Raw genomic sequence first — 22085 nt, 5'->3', positions numbered from 1 at the left:
ACATATAAGACTTGGTGTCAGGTCCATGTACATATAAGACTTGGTGTCAGGTCCATGTACATATAAGACTTGGTGTCAGGCCCATGTCGTATGTCTTTTTTTTCCATAGAGGCCATTGGGACCGTTATGGCAGTCATGAGTAAGCGCTTAGGGCAGGGATGTCAAACTCAGGCCCGGGGGGCAAATTTGGCCCGTGAGATCCTTTAAAATGTGTATTATAGTTGGCCCACATAGCGTAACACGACTTGAACATGAAATTTGCTATGTGCAGACACATTTGAACTAACAAATATGATGGGAAAGAATGTATGTGAAATGTAACTATGTGTTTGAAGTGCATGCATGCACAATTTTAGTTCGCCCCGCGACTTCGGCTTTAGTAGTTCGAGTTCGGCCCGTGACTTCGTTCCAGATTTTGATTTTGGCCCTCAGTTCATTTGAGTTTGACACCCCTGCCTGGCTTAGGGCATCAGGCATGTGTCAGAGGTGGCCGGCTCAGCTCCCGACCCGCCAGGTTGGTGAGGGGAGTAATTAACCCCTTGGCGCTGCGCAGAGCTTATGTTATAACACCAGACTTGTAATGGTTATGTCTTAATCTAGGCTACTTAAGGCTCTCAGCAAGGTTGTTATAATGTCGTTGAGCATTTTCGGCAAATAGTGAACAGGCCCGCCAGCGACGCCATCTGCAGTAAGAGGCTACCTAGTGGGGGGGGGGGGGTTGCTGCTCCCTTGGGGCAGCATTGGGGGCTACCCCCTTGCACGGGTGAGGCATACATGCAATTTCGTTGTGTGCAGTGAGATCTTGTTTGCTGTGGAGTGCTGTGGCGCAATGACAATGGGAGTTGGAGTTTCCCAGGCAGGTTTTCAGTTTTCACTTTCACTTATGTGAGGGAAATAATAATGTCTGAGTGCAGACCTTCACTAACATAAAATGCAACAGCAGGTGGCGCCAAAGTCAAATGAGTGGGTCAGGCAGCTAAACGCTCATCAGAAAAAGAACAGGACAGACATCCCAAAACAAGGGACCTTGACCCGCGCTCATGCGTCATGTGTTTACTTGGCCCTTCTGTTAGGGTGGGCAATGACCCTTAGCCCCTTCCGCCTGCTCTGGCAGCCCACGCGAGACTCGTCTGAACCATGGACATAAGCACAGTCAACTCTCTTTGCTATGAAGATTTTGTGGATACTTTTGGAAATGTTGTCGAGAGAGGTCCTCTGATAGCTGCAGCGGTGTGGTCACACCGCCCATTCTCCAACTTGTCTGAGCTGGAAGCCCACATCTCTGATTTCATAGACAAGCTCCCCGAATCAGGTACACGTCTTACTTAGTTTGTAACAGTAGCCATGCATGATGCTATGCGTTAGGCCTACGTTTAGTTTCCTATTCAGTTCGTGTCAAAGAGCCTATTTAAGATTTCACAAAATGCCAAACTTGGCGTAAAATGTTAAACTAAATGCGTGCAGAATGACTTCCAGAAGGCTCTCCACAACATGTCGTATGACCAAACGCGTAATGTATGTCATGTGAGCAGGTAAGGAGGGAATTCTCAGATGCCACCCTGACCTGGCGGGCCGGGACCTCCAGAGGGGGACGTTGACCCGCGAGTCCCAAGATGAACAGAGCCAGGCCGGCATGGCATCCCTCAGTCCCGCGGAGACCACACGGATGCACCAGCTCAACGCAGACTACAAGAAGCGCTTTGGCTTCCCGTTTGTCATATGCGCCAAAATGAGCGACAAAGCGGGTATTCTGCGGCAGCTGGCCGAGCGCTCTGGGAACGACCTCAGTCAGGAGAGGGAGTGCGCAATCAGTGAGGTTAAAAAGATCTGCTGTCTCCGGCTGCGCAATCTTGTGCTGTCGGAGACGCGAAATAAGCTGTAGAGTTCTCTGATTAATCAAATGCTATAGCTCAAATGGTGCACTTGTGCTCTTCCGTGTTCATATTTCAGCGCATATGGCGTATTAAGTACGCACTGAAACATAAGTGCACAATCTGAGACACAGCAATACGGTTGGGAAATTAACTTCCCCATGGAAGATGGATACGGGTGATGAGTGTGCTTATAGGCAAAAAAAACCGCCACTTGTAGGATGTCATAAATGTTACAAATAAGTTGTTCCTGCTGTGATGGCAGCCTGAGTCAACTCGTGTATGACGGTCAGCATTGGTTCTTTCTATGACTAGTTATTGTGTTGTAGGCCCTATGAACTGAGTTCAACTGTGTATGCCTATCCAGAATAAAGTTACAGATACTAATTGTGATTTTTTTTTTGTGCCTTATATAAAATGCGTAAAATGTACGCCCAAAATCAAAATCAAAATCACAAATGGCCAGCATGGGCGTCACAGTTTATTAGATTAATGAAATTATAAATTTCTATTCATTATAAATATAATGACTATAGTACTGAAATTATTGACAATATACTTGACAGAACATTTAAATAGCAATATTATTATTATCACAAAAATGCAAAGTATTAAGAATTAGACTACAATACAAGAGCAAAAGGCTGAGGAATATTCCCCAGTTTAATTCAAGGACAACGAAGTGCTGTGTCCTCAGTAAAGACAGGTCCGTTTAACTCCAGGGAAATCAGTCGAGACGGTCTCTGCGTCTCTTTGCTTGTTTGGGTACGCTGCCATCTACAGTCAATACACAAATCATAAATCACAAATCAGGAGATCGAAGGTTTCTGCTGGTGGAGCACTACTGGCCAAAAGTCCTCTGAATGGAAACCCGCAATTAGTGTCGTGATATAAGGCACAGGTCAAGATGTTTCCATAGGCAGCCCTGCATCATGTTGCATATGTGCGTGCGCCCAAAACGTACACTTTAATTTGTCTTTAAAAAAAAAAAAAAAAAACGCGTCAATGCGCTTTTACGCTGCGTCACGGGGAACCGAAGAACCCAAACCGTGCAGTGGCGGTGATGATGCCGCAGCAGGTGCAGAGACGCACGGCTCGTCCTTCAGGTCCCCGGATGTGATGGAAGAGTCCTGCTCAGGGTCCCCCGCCCTGCTGGCCCCTCTCCTCTTGTCTTCTTCTTTCTTCCATTTCATGCGGCGGTTCTGGAACCAGATCTTGATGTGTCTCTCCGTGAGGCTGAGCGTCAGCGCGAGCTCCACGCGCCTCGGTCGCGAGATGTACTTGTTGAAGAGGAATTCCTTCTCGAGCTCCAGCAGCTGGGCGCGCGTGTAGGCCGTGCGCGTTCTCTTGTTCTCCTCCACTTCCACCATGTAGGGACCTGAGAAGGACAAACACAAACCGTTAAATCAGTGCCAAAAGCAAAGAGATTGCTGCAACTCATAACTTCAGTTAAGATCAAATTAAAAGATGTGGCTTCAGAATAATAGCCTTATTTGAATGTGATGTTTAGGCCCTTTGTCAATTCTTTCTTGCTTTACACTGTGCTGAACAACTCTAACAAGTAGCTCATTTGGATGTTTTATTTGTTCTTTTTTTGTTTATAGTTTTCACACTACTGTTTGGTCCATTGCGCACAAGGCTTTCCAACACTATATATTTTTCATTTTGTTCTTACGCTCAGGATTTGGGGTTAGTTACAATTTGAACTTGACCAAATACAGGCCTGCATATCCACAAAAGACGATATGGGTTGAATTTGCAACCGCGCGCATAGCATACCGCCGATGCGTGCGCAATAACGCATGCATAACATAAAGGAAAAATTGTATGTGTGACAAAATATAGTAATTGCGCTGGACTGTAATGCTTAAAAAAAATCCCATAAAGTATTTGTGTAAACAGTCGTGGCAAATTAAACGAGACCGAGCCTCCGACACAATTAATGAAGCAATAATTGTAACAAAACTCCGCTCTATCCACATCATTGCAAATCAAGTGCCATTCATTAGGGGTTGTGGGCCCATTGTTTTTTGAACAATTGATGTTCTTATGATCGACGTCGTAAAATGGCACATGATAAGCAACACTATTATAGGCTAGCCTATATTTTGTATTAATACCCAATTACTCAATTGCGCAACGGTGAAACCATTTGCTAAAACCAAATACCCTAACAAAAAATAGCCAAACAGACAAAAAGGGTAACATTAAAGTTCTAAAAAAATACGTGGTAACTAACTACAGTAAAAAATGTAAATCAAATTGATGCGGGCTTTATGGAAATTATAATGTAGGCCTATAAATTTAAATTATGAAAAATATAGGCTACATAAGACAGCTTTCACTCGTTATGTTTGCTTTCTTTGTCGAAGTGTTTAGAAACATATTTTGAAAATTACACAAACAATCCTATTTCGAGCATTATTGCCTGTTTGAATGGTGAGGTTTTGAGATAAAGCATTTAAACGACACTCGTTACGGATAAGGTTGCTAAACATTGGGGTAGATATGGAGGAGTAGGCATTTGACCGCCCTGACTTAGAATTTTAACCAGCACAGTGCAAACACAAAGTCGACCAAAAGAGATAGGGCACAGATTAAGTTGTTGATTGGGAACATTTGTTATACTTATTTTACCTGCATACTTGTTGTGTTAAAATGACAGCGCCAAACGCTAAGTTTACCAGGTTATGCACTAGTATTGCTAGTATGGAGTGTCTCAGTCCAGCCGACGTTTGAAAGGTTTGAGCTTTTTGGTTTAGGCCTACGCTGTATTTCATTGATTTTATGATGCAGAAAAAAAGTTTTAGGGTTAGGCCCATAGGCTACCTGTTTGCGACACATTCAAATTGCCTGTAGGCCTATTGGCAAATGCACCCTTACGCAGCGGAGTAGCCGAAGCCATTTGTTCTTAAATACATTGTTTAGTCCTGACATTCTTCACGAGACTAACACAAATTTAACCAAACAATGCCTATAGTAGAAAATGAAACCACCAGATGTCAACCATAAACTCCAGCTAAACAAGAACTGTACCTGTCCATTGTCCTTTCCAGGTGTGTGCGTGGGACTTGGTAGACTTCATCCAGGGGAAGGGCAAGTGGTACCTGCCCCGGTCCCCGCACAGGTCAGCGGGGTCTCCGTAGCCTCCAACCGACTGCAGGTGACCCCCCACTGGGGCCTGGGGGTGCTGTAAATGCGGCACGATCGGATCCTCCCGCATGGGTATAGCAGGGTACGAACTAGCGATATCGGACAGGCTCGTCTGCTCTAGTGTGCCCACGGAGGGCGAGGTGTAGACGGGCTGCGTTTGGCGGCCCATGTAGAGACAGGGCGGCGGGCTCTGGCTGAACTCCTCTCCCTGGTGAGGCCTCTGGTAGGCGCAAGGGTCCTTGTAGAGCTGAGCCGCTTGGTAGAAGTGCTCTTCTCTATTCATGGTTACCAAGGCCTGTGGATTGCGAGTGCCACAGGTGTATGTGTCTGTTTATGTGCCTGGTAAGCGCTGCCCCGGTGCTCTAGTATCCTATTGCGAGTGCCACATGTGTATGTGTCTGTCTATGTGCCTGGAAAGCGCTGCTATTACCCTATTGCGAGTGCCACATGTGTATGTGTCTGTCTATGTGCCTGGAAAGCGCTGCTATTACCCTATTGCGAGTGCCACATGTGTATGTGTCTGTCTATGTGCCTGGTAAGCGCTGCCCCGTTGCTCTATTGCCCTGTCTACCTGTGTGTGGCGCCGCTTCAGGCCATCATAGGTGTGTCTCTTGTCACCATGTGACCCTGTTGCTCCTGACTATTGGTTTCACTGTTTACATAAAACGCCAACTCCTCGGCTGCTCGCTAGTGGGGTGAGCCCAGACTCTGTATGGTTGCCGCCAGTGAGGTGAGCCCAGACTCTGTATTGCTGCCGTGTCCTTCCTTCGGCATGGCCCATAGCTCCGACAATAATTGAACAGAATTGACCGTGTGAGAAAAATCAATGCCCTCCGCAAACACCGCATGTTTGCCGGTGAGTATCACACACACCTGCCTGCGGCCATCCCCAGACTTGGCGACAGGTGAGCGGGGGAATCTGCAGCTCCACCATGCGAGGAGAGGAGAGGGGAGGAGAGGAGAGGCGGTTTACAGTAATCCCAAATACGGTATCATTATGAAGTACCAGTGGGCCTAGTTTTGGACTGAATTTACATTTGCGTAAAGGCTGTTTACTGGCTGGATCAACAATCACGTGGGAACCATTAATAAGCTACCTTATATAGGTGTCTTATCAACACGTAACTGATATGATTGAAAATCAATCGTACGCAGATACAGAGTTGACTCAAGTTAACAAAATCAGGGGCAACTGGTTATCTGGGTTGTGCGTAAATGGATGCGAGCGTGGGTATTAGTGCAGGGAGGATTGAAAGAAGAGTCCTATTCTCTTTATTTTACAAACGTGCTTTCTGGGAACGACACGTAAGCCGGGATTCACTCACCCATTCTCCCACATGTTCCTTGCCGAGGCACCGCCATTAGTCAAACCTGCCCATGCTCCATTAAACAATCTGGCTCGTGAGAAGTCTGGTGTAAACTAATTATCACGGCGCGTGGAACAGAATTCACTTAGCTGTGGGTGCAAATAGACCTCTCTTCCAAAACAGTGGTGTGATATATAGGCTACTGTGAGGGCCGAATTGACTATGGAAACTACATAAGCCTCTTTTAAAACAACAACAAAAATATCTTCAATTCATGTCTTCATCAGAAGACACGTATTCATCGCCTCAGGATTTAGGATGTGGGCCTATCATTATTATTATCATCAGCGCTCTAAATTAACTTTTTTCATCACCAGCCAAAATGGCTTGTAGATGGTGATCTCACCAGCCAAACACACACTCACTAATGGGTTAAAGTGGCCAGTAAGTTGGTCTTTTCTACCGGTCCAATTGAAATTTCACCAACATTTGGTTGACTGGCTGTTAAATTAGAGCTATGATTATTATTATTATTATTATTACACTTAGTTACCACTTTTTGTCCAAAGTGACCTACAGTTATTTACAGGGTATTGGTTACAGTCCCTGGAGCAGTGTGGGGTCAGGTGCCTTGCTCAAGGGCTCCTCAGCCATTGAGAGAGATAGGGAGTGTAGGTGGGAGTCGAACCTGCAACCGTCTGACCTAAGGCCCGTCTCCTTAACCCAGGGGTGGGGAGCCTAAGTTATGTCTCGAGGGCCATTTGCGGCCCTTGAGGCCGTTTTATCCGGCCCCGATATAATTTGAATGTTATTCAGCTTCACATGAAATATGACATATTTTGTAAAGGAATCTTAGAAAAGGCTTTTGCAATACAATTAAGTTATATTCAGGGAACCTAGATAAGGTGGTGTTTGTTTTTAAAAGGTGGCTGCCTTAAATATAGGCCTAAAGTGAAGGGGAAAATCCTGGTTTGTGTTTATAGTACGGCCCTCAGAGGACTTTTACGGCCTTCGGATGAATTTGAAGTGGCCCTTCGAATAAGAAATGTTCCCCAACCCTGCCCTAAAGGGACACTGTGCAGGAAATGCAACTATGCTGCTCATTGAAACTGGGCTGCCTATTGCCAAATTTGACCTTTTCATGAAAGTTTACTAAGTAATAAACTAACATTTTGCATTATGGCCCAAGTACAGTCATTTTTGCAGCTAAAAATGGCTATTTCTGGAAATTCAAAATGGCGGACCATGGAGAAGATCCCCCTTTTCATGTATGAAAAGTGCAATTTTTCCAGTCATTATGGATATTTAGAATATGATAGTGGTAAATATTCATGAAAAAGGTAACATTAGTGAATGGTAGCATGAATTCTGGAAAAGAACAACTAAAAATCTCACACAGTGTCCCTTTAACCACTAAGCCATGGCTGTCCCCGTGTGTAGGCCCACCAGGCCTACTCAGCACATATCAAATAAATGGCCAACTGCCATTAGGCCTATACGCCCTGTCAGTCAGCACAGACATGGTCAAATATTACATGCAGGGAAATCATCCGTGAGATGCCCTTTAAAACTGTATTTGAACATGACCAAATGTTGCATGCGCTTTTGCGCAAATTCCTCTTTGATGGGTGCGTTGGTAAAACTATATAAGGCGAACACGCGCCAAATACAGCTTGTCCTCTCCTGCCGTGTTTGCATGGACCTCTTCAAAAGTCATAATGGCACTTTCCACAATATCCTAATGGGGTTCCAACTCAAATCATAAAGTTTAAGCAAACCAGTTCCATAGAGATCAGTGCCTGTGCACCGCCGTAATGGTGTTTATACACGACTTTCGTTTGAAAAGGAAGGAAACTGTTAACTAGATACGATTTTCTTTGTATTTGCTTTGCATGAGGAAATTTATGAAGCGTAAAGAAGTTCGCGCTAACGGTTTTAAGTGGTAGGCCATGTGGTATTGCATTGAGCCGGTGTTGTGTAGAGACGCTTACTTTAACGCACTGAGACATAAAATCAGATTGCGAGTTAAGTGCATTTTGATTCGAAGCAGTAAACCAAGGAGACGAACAGCATAGGCGCCGTCTACAGTAAATACCCGCGCGCGTTACCATGGACGCTTTTAAGAGGCCGCGGAAGGTGAGAAAAACCCGAGACTATGACCGAAATCAAAACTTAATGAACATTATTCAAAATACATCAAACAAATTAAGACAAAAATATAACTACTCCAACCAATTAAATCTGTGTATTGTGTGACCAGTTAATTAACTTATGCGTAAAAGTGCCCAAAGGTGGCGCGCCAAAAAACAACCAAGAAAAAGTGGCAAAACATTTCCCCATGTTTGGTGTGACAAAGGGCTTTTGAACAAACAGCACATAAATAGGAAATGTCCGTCATGCAGTGGTGGAGGCGATAAATCCGCTTACTCTGTGGCGACAGCCCGGGCCTGGGTAAACACCGCCACCAGCATGCAACGACATAGGAATTATAATGACATTTTAATTGAAATATAAGTTGTGCACTGCCAAGAGCAGAAATGAATCCTCCATCAATCAGACCACACGTCTACTGCGCAGCCTCGTGGAGTTGTTCAAACTGTTGCCCACAGACTCTGGGCGCGTTCGTGATGGCGCATGCAGCAGCAGTCTGCGCCAGTACAATGCATTCTGGTTATTATGGCATTCTAGTCTTCTAACCAGAGTGTATTGTAATTAATTGCGCCGAGCGCATACACACTGCGCAGACTGCCAGAGCATGCTCCATCACGACTGCGCCTTTTGACACTCACCACGCCAGCAAGAAATGGCAGTTAACCACAATAAACTTCATTTATTTATCACACAAATAGTAACATGTCATGTTGAACATTATACAAAAAAAAGATCCTACAAAAAGGCGGTGAGCATTATCGGTATTAAACACACACACACACACACAGATGTGCCTGTATCAACGCACACACATTAAATCTCTCTGTTGGAAAACAACAGCAACTACATTTTCCATACGGTACGGTGGACCTGTGACGTGGAAATAGGTAAACTAGACAGTACTTGCTGCGCTATGAATATTATTAGAAAGATCCTGCAAACAACACGTATGTGCTTAACGGCAGGTTAGCCATTGAGGTACAGAACAGACGAACAGTCTTGTGTTGTGGAGCACAAACACTTTGAGCCACAGTGGATGGTCAGAGGGAGAATATTAACATTTCATTAGGCATCAAACGTCTCGTATTAAATAAATAACAATAAAAACACACAGTTTTAGACGGTCATTTGTGACTAGTGCTGTGGCTGTGCTTGTCAGCAGCAGAGGATGAGGAGTTGTGTGCCGAGTTCCTGCCTCGGACAGGGGAGCGCGAACGAGAGCGAGAGTGTGAGTGAGGCCTGTGTGATGATGTCATGGGGTGCCTGCCAGAGTAGCCTTCAGGCGAGCTGCCGCAGTGGGACGAGTGGTGTCGGGGAGGAGAGCGGCCGCAGTGGGACGACTCCGAGTGGCGTCGGGGAGGCGAGCGCTCCTTTATGGAGTCTCTTTTATGGCCGCGCTCTTTGCCCTCCCGATGCCAAGCCGCCGCCGCCACTGCGCTTCCTCCTGTCCTGTCACGCCCCGAGTCCGAGTCCGACTCCTCACCTCGTGGTCGTTGCTGTTCGGCGGCGGGCGAGTGCTGTTCCCTGGGCTGGCCTGCAGGGCGGCGCTGGAGAGTAGTGGAGCGCAAGGTGTTGAGGAGGAAGCGCTTGTTGGTGCTCCGTATGGGACACTTCAACCTGGGGGACATCCAGGAGCACGCGCATTATTACATGGTTATTACCAATAGCATCAATAATATTACAAGTGCATTATTACATGGTTAATACCAACAGCATCAATATTATTACAAGTGCATTATTACATGGTTATTACCAACAGCATCAATAATATTTCAAGTGCATTATTACATGGTTAATACCAATAACATTGATAATATTACAAGTGCATTATTACATGATTAATACCAATAGCATCAATAATATTACAAGTGCATTATTACATGATTATTGAAAGGGAGGTGAAAGCCCAGCTGGGAAACTCTTAGCCTGGCTCTCACGCAGACCCTTCGAGCATTTCCGCTCAACTTCGTGAGCTCACACGAGGTTCTGGAAATCTTAGACGAGCCCGAACAGAATCAGAAATTTCACAGCCTGTCCAATCAGAATCACGTGGCGGGAACGCCGGGCGTGGTATATACAAGTCAGTGGTTGTAGTAGTACGTGATTCAAAAAAAGCCACGTGAATTCTCCAATCAGGTTCGAGCTGTTTAGAACACACCCACGCCTTTCCAGAGCTAAGCAATTTGTTCTAGATAACCATCGCATGAGAACCAGGTTAGGAAACTCTAACTCTGATTGTCATTGGGACACAGCACTCCAAAGCACACAAGTGAACACTGCACACAACGAAATTGCATTTATGCCTCACACCTGCATGGGGGCAGCCCACAATGGCGCCCGAAAGGGTGCAGTGCGGCGTGACGGTACCATACATACAGTACCTCAGTTATGGAGGAGGATGGGGGAGAGCACTGGTTAACTACCCCCACCCCCCCCACTAACCAGTGTGCCAGAGTAAGACTACAGTACAGACAATATATTTCATGATTTCATGAACTTAAAGGTACACTGTGGAGGAAATGGTCAAAAAAGGTACTGCAACTATGCTGCTTATTGAAACTGGGCTGCCTATTGCCAAATTTGATCTTTTCATGAAAGTTTACTGAGTAATAAAGTAATAGTTTCTAATATGGCCCAAGTACAGTCATTTTTGCAGCTAAAAATGGTTATTTCTGGACATTCAAAATGGCGGTCCATGGAGAAGATCCCCCTTTTCATGTATGAAAAGTGCAATTTTTCCAGTCATAATGAATAGAGAGAGACTTAGAATTTGATGGTGGTGGTAAGTATTCATGAAAGCTAACATTAATGAATGGGTAGCATGAATTCTGGAAATAAACAACTAAAAATCTCACACAGTGTCCCTTTAAATACTGATTTTAGTGACAGAAATAGGTCTTATATACACACAAATAAGTCAAAGGGAATTTTAAAACTTTATGTAATAACTATGGTAATTATTTCCTTTGCATCTTTGAAATGTTCTTCCTTGTGTTATTTTAGCGTATTCTGATGTCTATTGCATCTCACTGCTACGGTCCCAACTTATTTGAGACATGTTGCAGATTTGAAATGATCACCAAAACAATAGTTTTTCCCGGTTTCAACAGTTAAGCTTAATAGTCTTAACACTGCTCTCCATCTAATGAATGGATTGAATGTTTTGAAAATGATAGTATTTTGATTTTATTCACAGTATCCAAGTGTCAACACTTCATCAGAGTTAGGGTTTGTAGTTGTTATTTCTTTAAACATAAAAAATGGAAAAGTTATTATGCATTGTATAAAGTGGAGCTGTCTTTGGGTTGTGTAAAATGTCTCTTTAGTTAGTAGACTACTACTACGTGACATACCATCCAGCGGGGCCCATGGTCTCTGCTCGTGCCCGAGCTCTGGTAGTCTCACGAAGGAGCTCCTGGACCGCACGTCTGAAACACAAACCCACACGGAAGTTAGTTACCATGATCACACCCATACTGAAGTTAGTTACCATGAAACCTGAGATTTCTTCCTGACTACAGGGTTTTTTCTCAGACCTCATTGAGCCCCCCCCCCCCTTACAAACTATGAATCAAGTGAATAGGGAGTTTTTCCTCACCCCTGATGTCACCAGGGGCCACGTGAGTGGCCAAATTCAGTGTGACTTTTTATGATCTTAAGCTTATGCTGGACCCAGCCACTGTGGACCTTATGCCTCTAAGAATCCTGGGCCCAACCTACGTGGACCTTATGACTCTACAATCTCTATCTATGTCTTCTTCCTCTGTCTTCTTGCTGTCTCCGTCCCTCCTCTCTATTTCTCCTTTTAAATCCACCTCTAACATGCTTTTTCCCATTTGTTAAGCACTTCGAGTTGCATGCCTTGTATGATACAGTGCTATACAAATACAATTATTATTATTATTATTATGATCACACTCATCCTGAAGTTAGTTACCATCACACTCTGGGTGGCCACGAAACACGGTGGCGCCATAGCCCCATAAACAGCCAGCCTGCTCAGCCAACAAGCTGAATCATCGCCAGACAAGCAGCATGCTCCCCACTGCACCTGTTGATGAGGAGCACCAGAGGGACTGCGGACACGGCAGCTGTGTCAGCGCAGAGGGACGACTCCTGCTGTTAACTCCAAACAGTCTGTTTGGAGCGAGTGTGGGTTTACTCAAGATAAGCTGTAGGTATTATAGTCTACCCCTAGCCTGGGCGAAAGATGTGCGGAGCCAAAATCTTTGGGTGGAGAACATAGGATGGCGTCGCCAGGCCAAGTCTACCCACCTTCCTGACCTGATGTAACTTAAAACACCGGCAAATTATATTAAGGGCAGTCATTTTTATAAGGTTTAAGAACTTTTCACAAGCGAGGTTGTTTCGCAGCGCTCACCAAATGCACGGAGTTACTTTATCTGTCTTTTATATGTAACTATTGAAACTGGTTGATCAATATAGCCAATCACAACTAGATTGCTAGTTTACTGGCTAACTGCAGGCTAGTTTTAAGTTAATTCGCTGGACAGCGATAATCAAAGGCTCGATGGCTTTCAGAAAGCCTTTACAAACCTTTCCAAATCGTCGTCTTCACTCATCTTTGCGGGTGAAATATTAAGACGGCATTTCATTTAAGACAGAAAATGCACTCGCTGGCAATGTTTACAGCGCAGGACCCCAACAGAGGACCCCATTTAGGTGTCTCTGCAGTGCCAGGGACAAATTCAGAAGTACCTCGTCTTTGACTCATTTAAAATGATAGTTACAGAACTACTCACACAACTGTAATGTACTTTTTTACACAAATATTCCAAGTCAAAATGCATATGACATAACTAACTGTCACGACACAGTTCTTAAGATAAACTGTAAAACGTAAATGGCGCTTCATTTTAATCAGGAAACCTCAGAGGGGCCTCTAGGGGCAGACTGGCAGCATGAGCGCCCGCCTACAAATCTTTCACTTTCCGAGCGGGGGGGCGGCACTATACCTTTGGCTCGGGGGCGTTTTGACAGTCGGTTGCGGCTCGGTGAAGGCAAGCTGCGGTGAATGCGATTGCGATTCATAATTGACCCCGCTCGGGGCGAAGGAGGAGCGGCAATAGGTAATTTGATGTATTTATTTTGCATGTCATCTACATCAGCGGCATCTGTAATCATTGCAGCTTTTGTGCCATCACGCAATTCCACCGTTTTGCATCGGAATAGTCATCCGGCTAGGCTGACACAATGGTTTGTTGAGACAGAGAAAAAGGTTGTCAGTGGTGTCTCTATGTTTGGGGTTAACGCCTCTTCGCGGTATCGCATTCAATGTCATTTTTGCATCCTTTAGAAAAACAAAGAGGAATTTGCGTTGTGCAAAGGAATCTATCATAATGATAGCAGGCTGTAAATGTGACCCACCTTTGAAGGGAAAATGAGAAGCTCGTTTGTTGTGAGACGCGAAATCCCCAGTCTTGTCGTGCATTTGGGTGGTGGATGCTAGGCTGTAAAAAAACACTGAAGTGAAGGAAATAAGCGCAATCGTACTGATCGAGTCTCTTGATGCAGTTGTCATATAAATATAGCTCGCCCATATCTCTTCATTGGTAGCCTATTAAGCGCAAACGACCCGTCCTTTGATAAAGGCTTAACGGCTGCTAAAACCAGTTTCTTCCGCGAAGACTTGTCGTTAAGACGCTCTCTTGGCATCCCGGCAAGTGTTTGTCAACCCAGATAGAAACAGTCCCTTAATTGTTTCAGTCCATGCGCAAATTTGGCGAGGGCTCGTTCACGGTCTATCTTTCGATACAAATGGATAAAATGTACATGCCAATAAGCGTCCACACTGTGAAAGCAAGGAGGGAAGGCCAGACTTATTCTGTGGCGAGACACAGAAGGCGAATTCAAGGGAAGAAAAAACATGGACCTGGGACACCTCTTGTCGGCCAATAGGCCTACAGCTAGTAGGTGCACACTTGCAAACATTCATTTCACACACGAGTTTGAAAGTGCTGCATCAGACACTGGATGGAGATTTTCCCTCCTGGAGAAGCTATTCAAATTCCCTCTGTCTTATATATATAATGCAATAGCCTACCCTACCCCATCACACTCTGATGTTGCAAGCCACTTATGCCAGTTGCTTCTGCGAGTTCTGGCCACCACTGTAGCCTATGGCCCATTACACATTTACATACCGGCAAAGTGAGTCGTGTACACTACTGATGTGTTTTTTAGGGTAACACACACACACACACACACACACACACACACACACACACACACACACACACACACACACACACACACACACACACACACACACACACACACACACAAGCAAATGAAATGATTAAATCCTTAATCCAAGCAAGCAATTGATCCCCCCTTTCTTTCTCATGCTAACACACACAGGCGTGCGCACACACACACACACACACACACACACACACACACACACACACACACACACACACACACACACACACACACACACACACACACACACACACACACACTCACCCTCTCTCTCCCTCACACACACACACACACACATACACACACAAACAAACACATACACAGACAGACAGGCAGATAGACAGACAGACATGCACACACGTTTTGATAGCGAGTCTGCTTGAACATGTACGGAAAGTGTGATTGTGAGTCCAGGTCCATGTGCTGCCGGTATAGTATGTGTAAAGATAAAGATGCTCCATGTGCTGCCGGTGTAGTCTGTGTAAAGCAGGGGTGGGGAAGCTATGTCGCGAGGGCCGCAGGGGTGGGGAACCTATGTCTCGAGGGCCAGGGGTGGGGAAGCTATGTCTCGAGGGCCAGGGGTGGGGAAGCTATGTCGCGAGGGCCGCAGGGGTGGGGAAGCTATGTCGCGAGGGCCGCAGGGGTGGGGAAGCTATGTCGCGAGGGCCAGGGGTGGGGAAGCTATGTCTCGAGGGCCAGGGCTGGGGAAGCTATGTCGCGAGGGCCAGGGGTGGGGAAGCTATGTCTCGAGGGCCAGGGGTGGGGAAGCTATGTCTCGAGGGCCAGGGGTGGGGAAGCTATGTCGCGAGGGCCGCAGGGGTGGGGAAGCTATGTCGCGAGGGCCGCAGGGGTGGGGAAGCTATGTCGCGAGGGCCAGGGGTGGGGAAGCTATGTCGCGAGGGCCGCAGGGGTGGGGAACCTATGTCTCGAGGGCCAGGGGTGGGGAAGCTATGTCGCGAGGGCCGCAGGGGTGGGGAACCTATGTCTCGAGGGCCAGGGGTGGGGAAGCTATGTCGCGAGGGCCGCAGGGGTGGGGAACCTATGTCGCGAGGGCCGTTTGCGGCCATTGAGGCTGTTTTATCCGGCCCCCGATATCATTTTAATGTTATGCAGCTTCACATGAAATATGACATATTTTGTAAAGGAATCTTAGAAATTACATTTCCAATGCAATTAAGTTATATTCAGGGGACCTAGAGAAGGTGGGGACTGTTTTAAAGGTGGGTCATTTCACGTGAAATCAGACACTTTGGGACCCGACCGACACATATTTCAATCATACTTGCTGTCCCTGTTTAGTAGCAAGGTAGCACCCCAGAACTGCATTTGTGTGAATCTGACACCAATATTAAGGGAGAAACAGACTAGGAAAGGTTAACATATGAGAGTAGGACACTATACATTCAGCATTGATTATATCAGTCAGTGTAAGTCACAAAAAGATGTCTGTGCTGTTATTTGAAAGCTCTTTTCTGGCTCTACAAATTACACAACAGCATGGAATACAACAACCCTCAGAATATGAATTATGATAAATTGAAAAATTAAAAATGTAATATAAAAAAAACGTTTACTTTAAAATGGCCGGTTCCTTGTCTAAACGTAGCCTGCAGTGTCATGAACAACACCTGAAATGCTGGTGTTTGTTCTTTATTCATTTCAGACATAATGGGACTCAAAAATATGGCATCATACAAATCACCTAATATGGTAATACCACGGTAATATCAACTGACAGCATGTCTATCGGAATATGTGAAGGATGGAGATGGTCCATGAGGATGCTGGAAGTTCAGTTTCAGCTCTCCAGTGCTTGGCATACATTCCTGAACGCATGCTAGCCACTAGTTGACATCATATATAGCTACAACATACCCTTTGATGCTTGAACATTTATAAAATTCCTTTACTGAGCTTATTCGTTCAACCCTGAAATTTTGTGACTTACACAGACTGATATAATCAAGGCTGGAATGCATAGTGTCCTATCCTCATATGTAAACCTTTGCTAGTCTGTTTCTCCCTTAATATTGGTGTCAGATTCACACAAATGCAGTTCTGGGGTGCTACCTTGCTACTAAACAGGGACAGCAAGTATCATTGAAATATGTGTCGGTCGGGTCCCAAAGTGTCTGATTTCACGTGAAATGACCCAGGTGTCTACCTTCAATATAGGCCTAAATTTCATGGGGAAATCCTGATTTGTGTTCATAGTACGGCCCTCGGAGGACTTTTATGACCCTTGTAGGAATTTGAAGTGGCCACTCGAATGGCTCATGTGCTGCCAGTATAGGTGTTTGTGTAAAGACTATAGCTGTCCATGTGCTGTCAGTATAGGTGTTTGTGTAAAGACTACAGCTGCTGCCAGTATAGGTGTTTGTGTAAAGACTACAGCTGCTGTCAGTATAGGTGTTTGTGTAAAGACTACAGCAGCTGCCAGTATAGTTGTGGTGTGTATGTGTCCGGTGGCCTTTGTTGTGGTGTCCGGTGGCCTTTGTTGTGGTGTATATGTATGTGTCCGGTGGCCTTTGTTGTGGTGTATATGTATGTGTCCGGTGGCCTTTGTTGTGGTGTATATGTATGTGTCCGGTGGCCTTTGTTGTGGTGTATATGTATGTGTCCGGTGGCCTTTGTTGTGGTGTATATGTATGTGTCCGGTGGCCTTTGTTGTGGTGTATATGTCCGGTGGCCTTTGTTGTGGTGTGTATGTATATGTCCGATGGCCTTTGTTGTGGTGTCCTTGTAGTGGCATGAATAATTCAAGTTCAGCTGCAAGTTTCTGTCTCTCTCTCACACACACACACACATACACACACAAGCAGGTAGTCACAGAGACAGAAATGTGTGTGTGTGTGATGTGAGGGGGGGGGGTAGTCCCTTACAGGAGAGAGCATATGGATAGGCATCTACTGTATATAATGTCTATGGGAGAGTGCAAGAGCCCCATGATTTTTCAGCTTCTCTCCTCTCCGTATTACAGAGAGGCACACAGAGCGGTTCCTCAGGCAACACACACACACAGGCGGACAGACGGAGCCACAGCACTGGCAGCCCAGCTCAGCCGGAGAGGAGAGGAGAGGAGAGGAGAGGGGAGGAGAGGAGAGGAGAGGAGAGGAGAGGAGAGGAGAGGGGAGGAGAGGAGAGGAGAGGAGGGGAGGAGAGGGGAGGAGAGGAGAGGAGAGCAGAGCAGAGGAGAGGAGAGGAGAGGAGAGGAGAGGAGGGGAGAGGAGAGGGGAGGAGAGGAGAGGAGAGGAGAGGGGGGAAGAGGGGAGAGGAGAGGGGAGGGGAGAAGAGGAGAGAGAGAAGAGGAGAGGGGACTAGAATAGGGGAGTGGAGAGGAGAGAAGAGGAGAGAGCAGAGGGGAGGGGAGAGGAGAGAACTGGAGAGGAGAGGAGAGAAGAGGCGAGAGGAGAGCAGAGTAGAGGGAAGGAGAGGGGAGGAGAGGAGAGGGGAGGAGGGGAGAGAGGAAAGGAGAGGAGAGAGGATAGGAGTGGAGAGGCGGGAGAGGAGAAGAGGAGAGGAGAGGAGAGGGCAGGAGAGGAGAGGAGAGCAGAGCAGGGGAGAGGAGCGGAGAGGAGAGGAGAGGAGATGAGAGGAGGAGAGAGGGGAGGAGATGAGAGTAGAGGAGAGCAGAGGAGAGGAGAGGGGAGGAGAGGGGAGGAGAGCAGAGCAGGGGGGAGGAGGGAGAGGAGAGGAGAGGACAGGAGAGGGGAGAGAGGAGGAGAGAGGAGAAGAAGAGAGGGGAATAGAGGAGAGGGGGAGGGGAGAGGAGAGGGGGATATAGGAGAGGGGGAGAGGAGAGGGGGATAGAGGAAAGGGGAGGAGAGGAGAAGAGAGGAGAGAAGAGGAGAGGGGGGAGTGAAAAGGAGGGAGAAGCGAGAAGAGGAGAGGAGGGCGAGGAGAGGGGCATAGAGGAGAGGAGAGGAAGAAAGGAGAGGGGGATAGAGGAGATGAGGAGAGGAGAGGGACATAGAGGAGAGGAGAGGGGGATAAAGGAGAGGAGAACAGGGGAGGAGATGAGAGGAGGAGAGGAGAGGAGAGCAGGGGAGGAGAGGAGAAGAGAGGAGAGGAGAGGAGAAGAGAGGAGAGGAGAGGGGAGGGGAGGAGAGGAGGAGATGAGATGAGATGAGAGGAGAGGAGGAGAGAGGAGAGGGGAGGAGAGCAGAGGAGAGGAGATGAGAGGAGAGGAGGAGAGAGGAGAGGAGAGGAGAGGGGAGGAGAGGAGAGGAGGAGAGAGGAGAGGGGAGGAGAGTGCAGTCAAAGCCCAGTTATCTGCCTTCATTATCTCTCTCAATAGGGGCCAAGAGAATGGTGTTACATTTGAAATGTAGGGGAAAAGGGGGACTGTGTGTGTGTGTGTGTGTGTGTGTGTGTGTGTGTGTGTGTGTGTGTGTGTGTGTGTGTGTGTGTGTGTGTGTGTGTGTGTGTGTGTGTGTGTGTGTGTGTGTGTGTGTGTGTGTGTGACCTAGAGATGGAGAGGGAATGAGTCTGTGAGAGAGAGTGTGTGTGTGTGTGTGAGAGAGAGAGAGAGAGTGTGTGTGTGAGAGAGAGAGTGCGATAGAGAGATGACATCTCTCCTTTCCTTTTTGTCCCTCTTTCCCCCTCTTTTTTCCTTGTGGTGGCGGGCCATCTTGTGGAATCCTGTGTGCTGGTGCTAGCTGCTAGCTTAGCTGCTAGCTGCGCTGCTGAGTTGCTGGCCCGGCTCCTGTCCTGAACAGCTGGGGCCGGCGTCACACAGCTCGGGCTCCTCTCCAGGACCCTGGCCCTCCATATTTATAGATCTCCACTAGCGCTCTCTTGTCAGCTCATACTAGCGCTCTCTATTTAGCTCATACTAGCGCTCTCTTGTCAGCTCATACTAGCGCCAGAGATTCTTTAAGTATATAGAGATATGCCAACATAATAGGTTTCTATGGGCACCTAACGCGACCAGGTTCCGGTCTGCCTAAAGGGCCGTGTCATAATGCTCCTACAATGAATAGAACAGTCCTTAGGTCTGCCTAGGTCTGCCTAAGGGGGGCCATAATAGAACCAGGAAACAATGGGCCAATGGAACCTCTCTCTCTCTACTCTCTCTGCTAGCGCCCTCTCCTTAGCTCATGCTAGCGCTCTCTCGTTAGCTCATAGGCAGGACACAGGGCTCTCTCTCTCTAGATCACCACTAGCGCCCTCTCGTTAGCTCATAGGCTAACAAGAGCAATTTAATTCAAAATGATTAATTCGGAATTAAAAACGTCATGTAAACGTATCCATTGCCAACAGTCACACACACCCATACACACACACTGTGCAGTAAAAACCAACACACTGATTATGCAACATATTATGCCATAGTGACTAATAGTGAGAAATCTTCCCAGTTACGTTCTGGGGCATATCGGCCCATTAGATGCCCCCAGTTCAGCATCACAGCTCATTAGATGCCCCCAGTTCAGCATCACAGCTCATTAGATGCCCCCAGTTCAGCTCATTAGATGCCCCCAGTTCAGCTCATTAGATGCCCCCAGTTCAGCTCATTAGATGCCCCCAGTTCAGTTCAGCTCATTAGATGCCCCCAGTTCAGCACATGAGATGCCCCCAGTTCAGCACATTAGATGCCCCCAGTTCAGCACATGAGATGCCCCCAGTTCAGCACATTAGATGCCCCCAGTTCAGTTCAGCTCATTAGATGCCCCCAGTTCAGCATCACAGCTCATTAGATGCCCCCAGTTCAGCATCACAGCTCATTAGATGCCCCCAGTTCAGCATCACAGCAGCAAGATGCCCCCAGTTCAGCATCACAGCAGCAAGATGCCCCCAGTTCAGCTCATTAGATGCCCCCAGTTCAGCACATTAGATGCCCCCAGTTCAGTTCAGCTCATTAGATGCCCCCAGTTCAGCTCATTAGATGCCCCCAGTTCAGCACATGAGATGCCCCCAGTTCAGCACATTAGATGCCCCCAGTTCAGTTCAGCTCATTAGATGCCCCCAGTTCAGCTCATTAGATGCCCCCAGTTCAGCATCACAGCTCATTAGATGCCCCCAGTTCAGTTCAGCTCATTAGATGCCCCCAGTTCAGCTCATTAGATGCCCCCAGTTCAGCACATGAGATGCCCCCAGTTCAGCATCACAGCTAATGAGATGCCCCCAGTTCAGCTCATTAGATGCCCCCAGTTCAGCTCATTAGATGCCCCCAGTTCAGCATCACAGCTCATTAGATGCCCCCAGTTCAGCATCACAGCTCATTAGATGCCCCCAGTTCAGCATCACAGCTCATTAGATGCCCCCAGTTCAGCATCACAGCTCATTAGATGCCCCCAGTTCAGCACATGAGATGCCCCCAGTTCAGCATCACAGCTAATGAGATGCCCCCAGTTCAGTTCAGCACATTAGATGCCCCCAGTTCAGCTCATTAGATGCCCCCAGTTCAGCTCATTAGATGCCCCCAGTTCAGCTCATTAGATGCCCCCAGTTCAGCATCACAGCACATGAGATGCCCCCAGTTCAGCTCATTAGATGCCCCCAGTTCAGCACATGAGATGCCCCCAGTTCAGCACATTAGATGCCCCCAGTTCAGCACATGAGATGCCCCCAGTTCAGCACATGAGATGCCCCCAGTTCAGCACATGAGATGCCCCCAGTTCAGCACATGAGATGCCCCAGTTCAGTTCAGCATCACAGCACATGAGATGCCCCCAGTTCAGCACATGAGATGCCCCAGTTCAGTTCAGCATCAGTACCACAGCTGCACTTTCTTCTCATCCCTCTTGTGACCCCTCTGACCTCTGACCTCCAGTCCGCGCTCTTCACCTCAATCCCATAATTCCTCATCTGGTGGATTGCAAGGTTACTGCGAGAGCGGCAGACAGACAGTCAGTGAGAGATTAGATTACGCTGCGTCAGATTAGAGGGCATGAACAGATCCGCACGCCATAGTTGGTAGTACATACAGTAAGCTCTTCCTCTCTCCTCCTCTCTCTTCCTCTCTCTTCTCTCTTCTCTCCTCCTCTCTCTTCCTCTCTCTTCTCTCTTCTCTCCTCCTCTCTCTTCCTCTCTCTTCTCTCCTCTACGCTCCCTCTCTTCCTCTCTATTCTCTCCACCACGCTCCCTCTCTCTCTCTCTCTTCCACTCTCTTCTCTCCTTCACGCTCCCTCTCTTCCTCTCTCTTCTCTCCTCCTCCCTCTTCCTCTCTTCCTCTCTCCCTCTCTCTTCTCTCTTCCTCTCTCCTCCACGCTCCCTCTCTCCTCCACGCTCCCTCTCTCTTCTCTCTTCTCTCCTCCACGCTCCCTCTCTCTCTCTCTCTTCTCTTCCTCTCTCTTCTCTCCTCCACGCTCTCTCTCTCTCTCTCTCTCTCTCTCTCTCTCTCTCTCTCTCTCTCTCTCTCCCTCTCTCTTCTCTC

General features: G+C 47.1%; 3 protein-coding genes across 3 annotated transcripts; 1 reads left to right on the top strand and 2 right to left on the bottom strand.

Moving 5' to 3' along the window:
- Positions 1-1082: 1082 nt before the first annotated feature.
- Positions 1083-2246, top strand: urad (ureidoimidazoline (2-oxo-4-hydroxy-4-carboxy-5-) decarboxylase). Its single transcript, XM_063206013.1, has 2 exons — positions 1083-1312; positions 1533-2246. Exons 1-2 carry the CDS (start codon positions 1138-1140, stop codon positions 1880-1882), a joined length of 525 nt encoding a protein of 174 aa, XP_063062083.1. The 5' UTR covers positions 1083-1137; the 3' UTR covers positions 1883-2246.
- Positions 2247-2884: 638 nt separating this feature from the next.
- pdx1 (pancreatic and duodenal homeobox 1) lies at positions 2885-5307 on the bottom strand. Its single transcript, XM_063207502.1, has 2 exons — positions 4908-5307; positions 2885-3249 (listed from the first exon to the last, which is right to left on the bottom strand). The coding sequence occupies exons 1-2, from the start codon at positions 5305-5307 to the stop codon at positions 2885-2887; spliced, it is 765 nt and encodes a 254-aa protein (XP_063063572.1).
- A 3834-nt stretch (positions 5308-9141) lies between these two features.
- On the bottom strand, positions 9142-13204 carry si:ch211-140b10.6 (protein POLR1D-like). The gene is made up of 3 exons (XM_063206012.1): positions 13040-13204; positions 11836-11910; positions 9142-10099 (listed from the first exon to the last, which is right to left on the bottom strand). The coding sequence occupies exons 1-3, from the start codon at positions 13096-13098 to the stop codon at positions 9607-9609; spliced, it is 627 nt and encodes a 208-aa protein (XP_063062082.1). The 5' UTR covers positions 13099-13204; the 3' UTR covers positions 9142-9606.
- Between the last annotated feature and the right edge of the window lie 8881 nt (positions 13205-22085).

Source organism: Engraulis encrasicolus, chromosome 9 (genome assembly GCF_034702125.1).
Source record: "Engraulis encrasicolus isolate BLACKSEA-1 chromosome 9, IST_EnEncr_1.0, whole genome shotgun sequence".
Lineage (NCBI taxonomy): Eukaryota > Metazoa > Chordata > Actinopteri > Clupeiformes > Engraulidae > Engraulis > Engraulis encrasicolus.
Note: the sequence above shows the minus strand (reverse complement) of the source record. Positions and strands in the feature narration are given on the sequence as shown.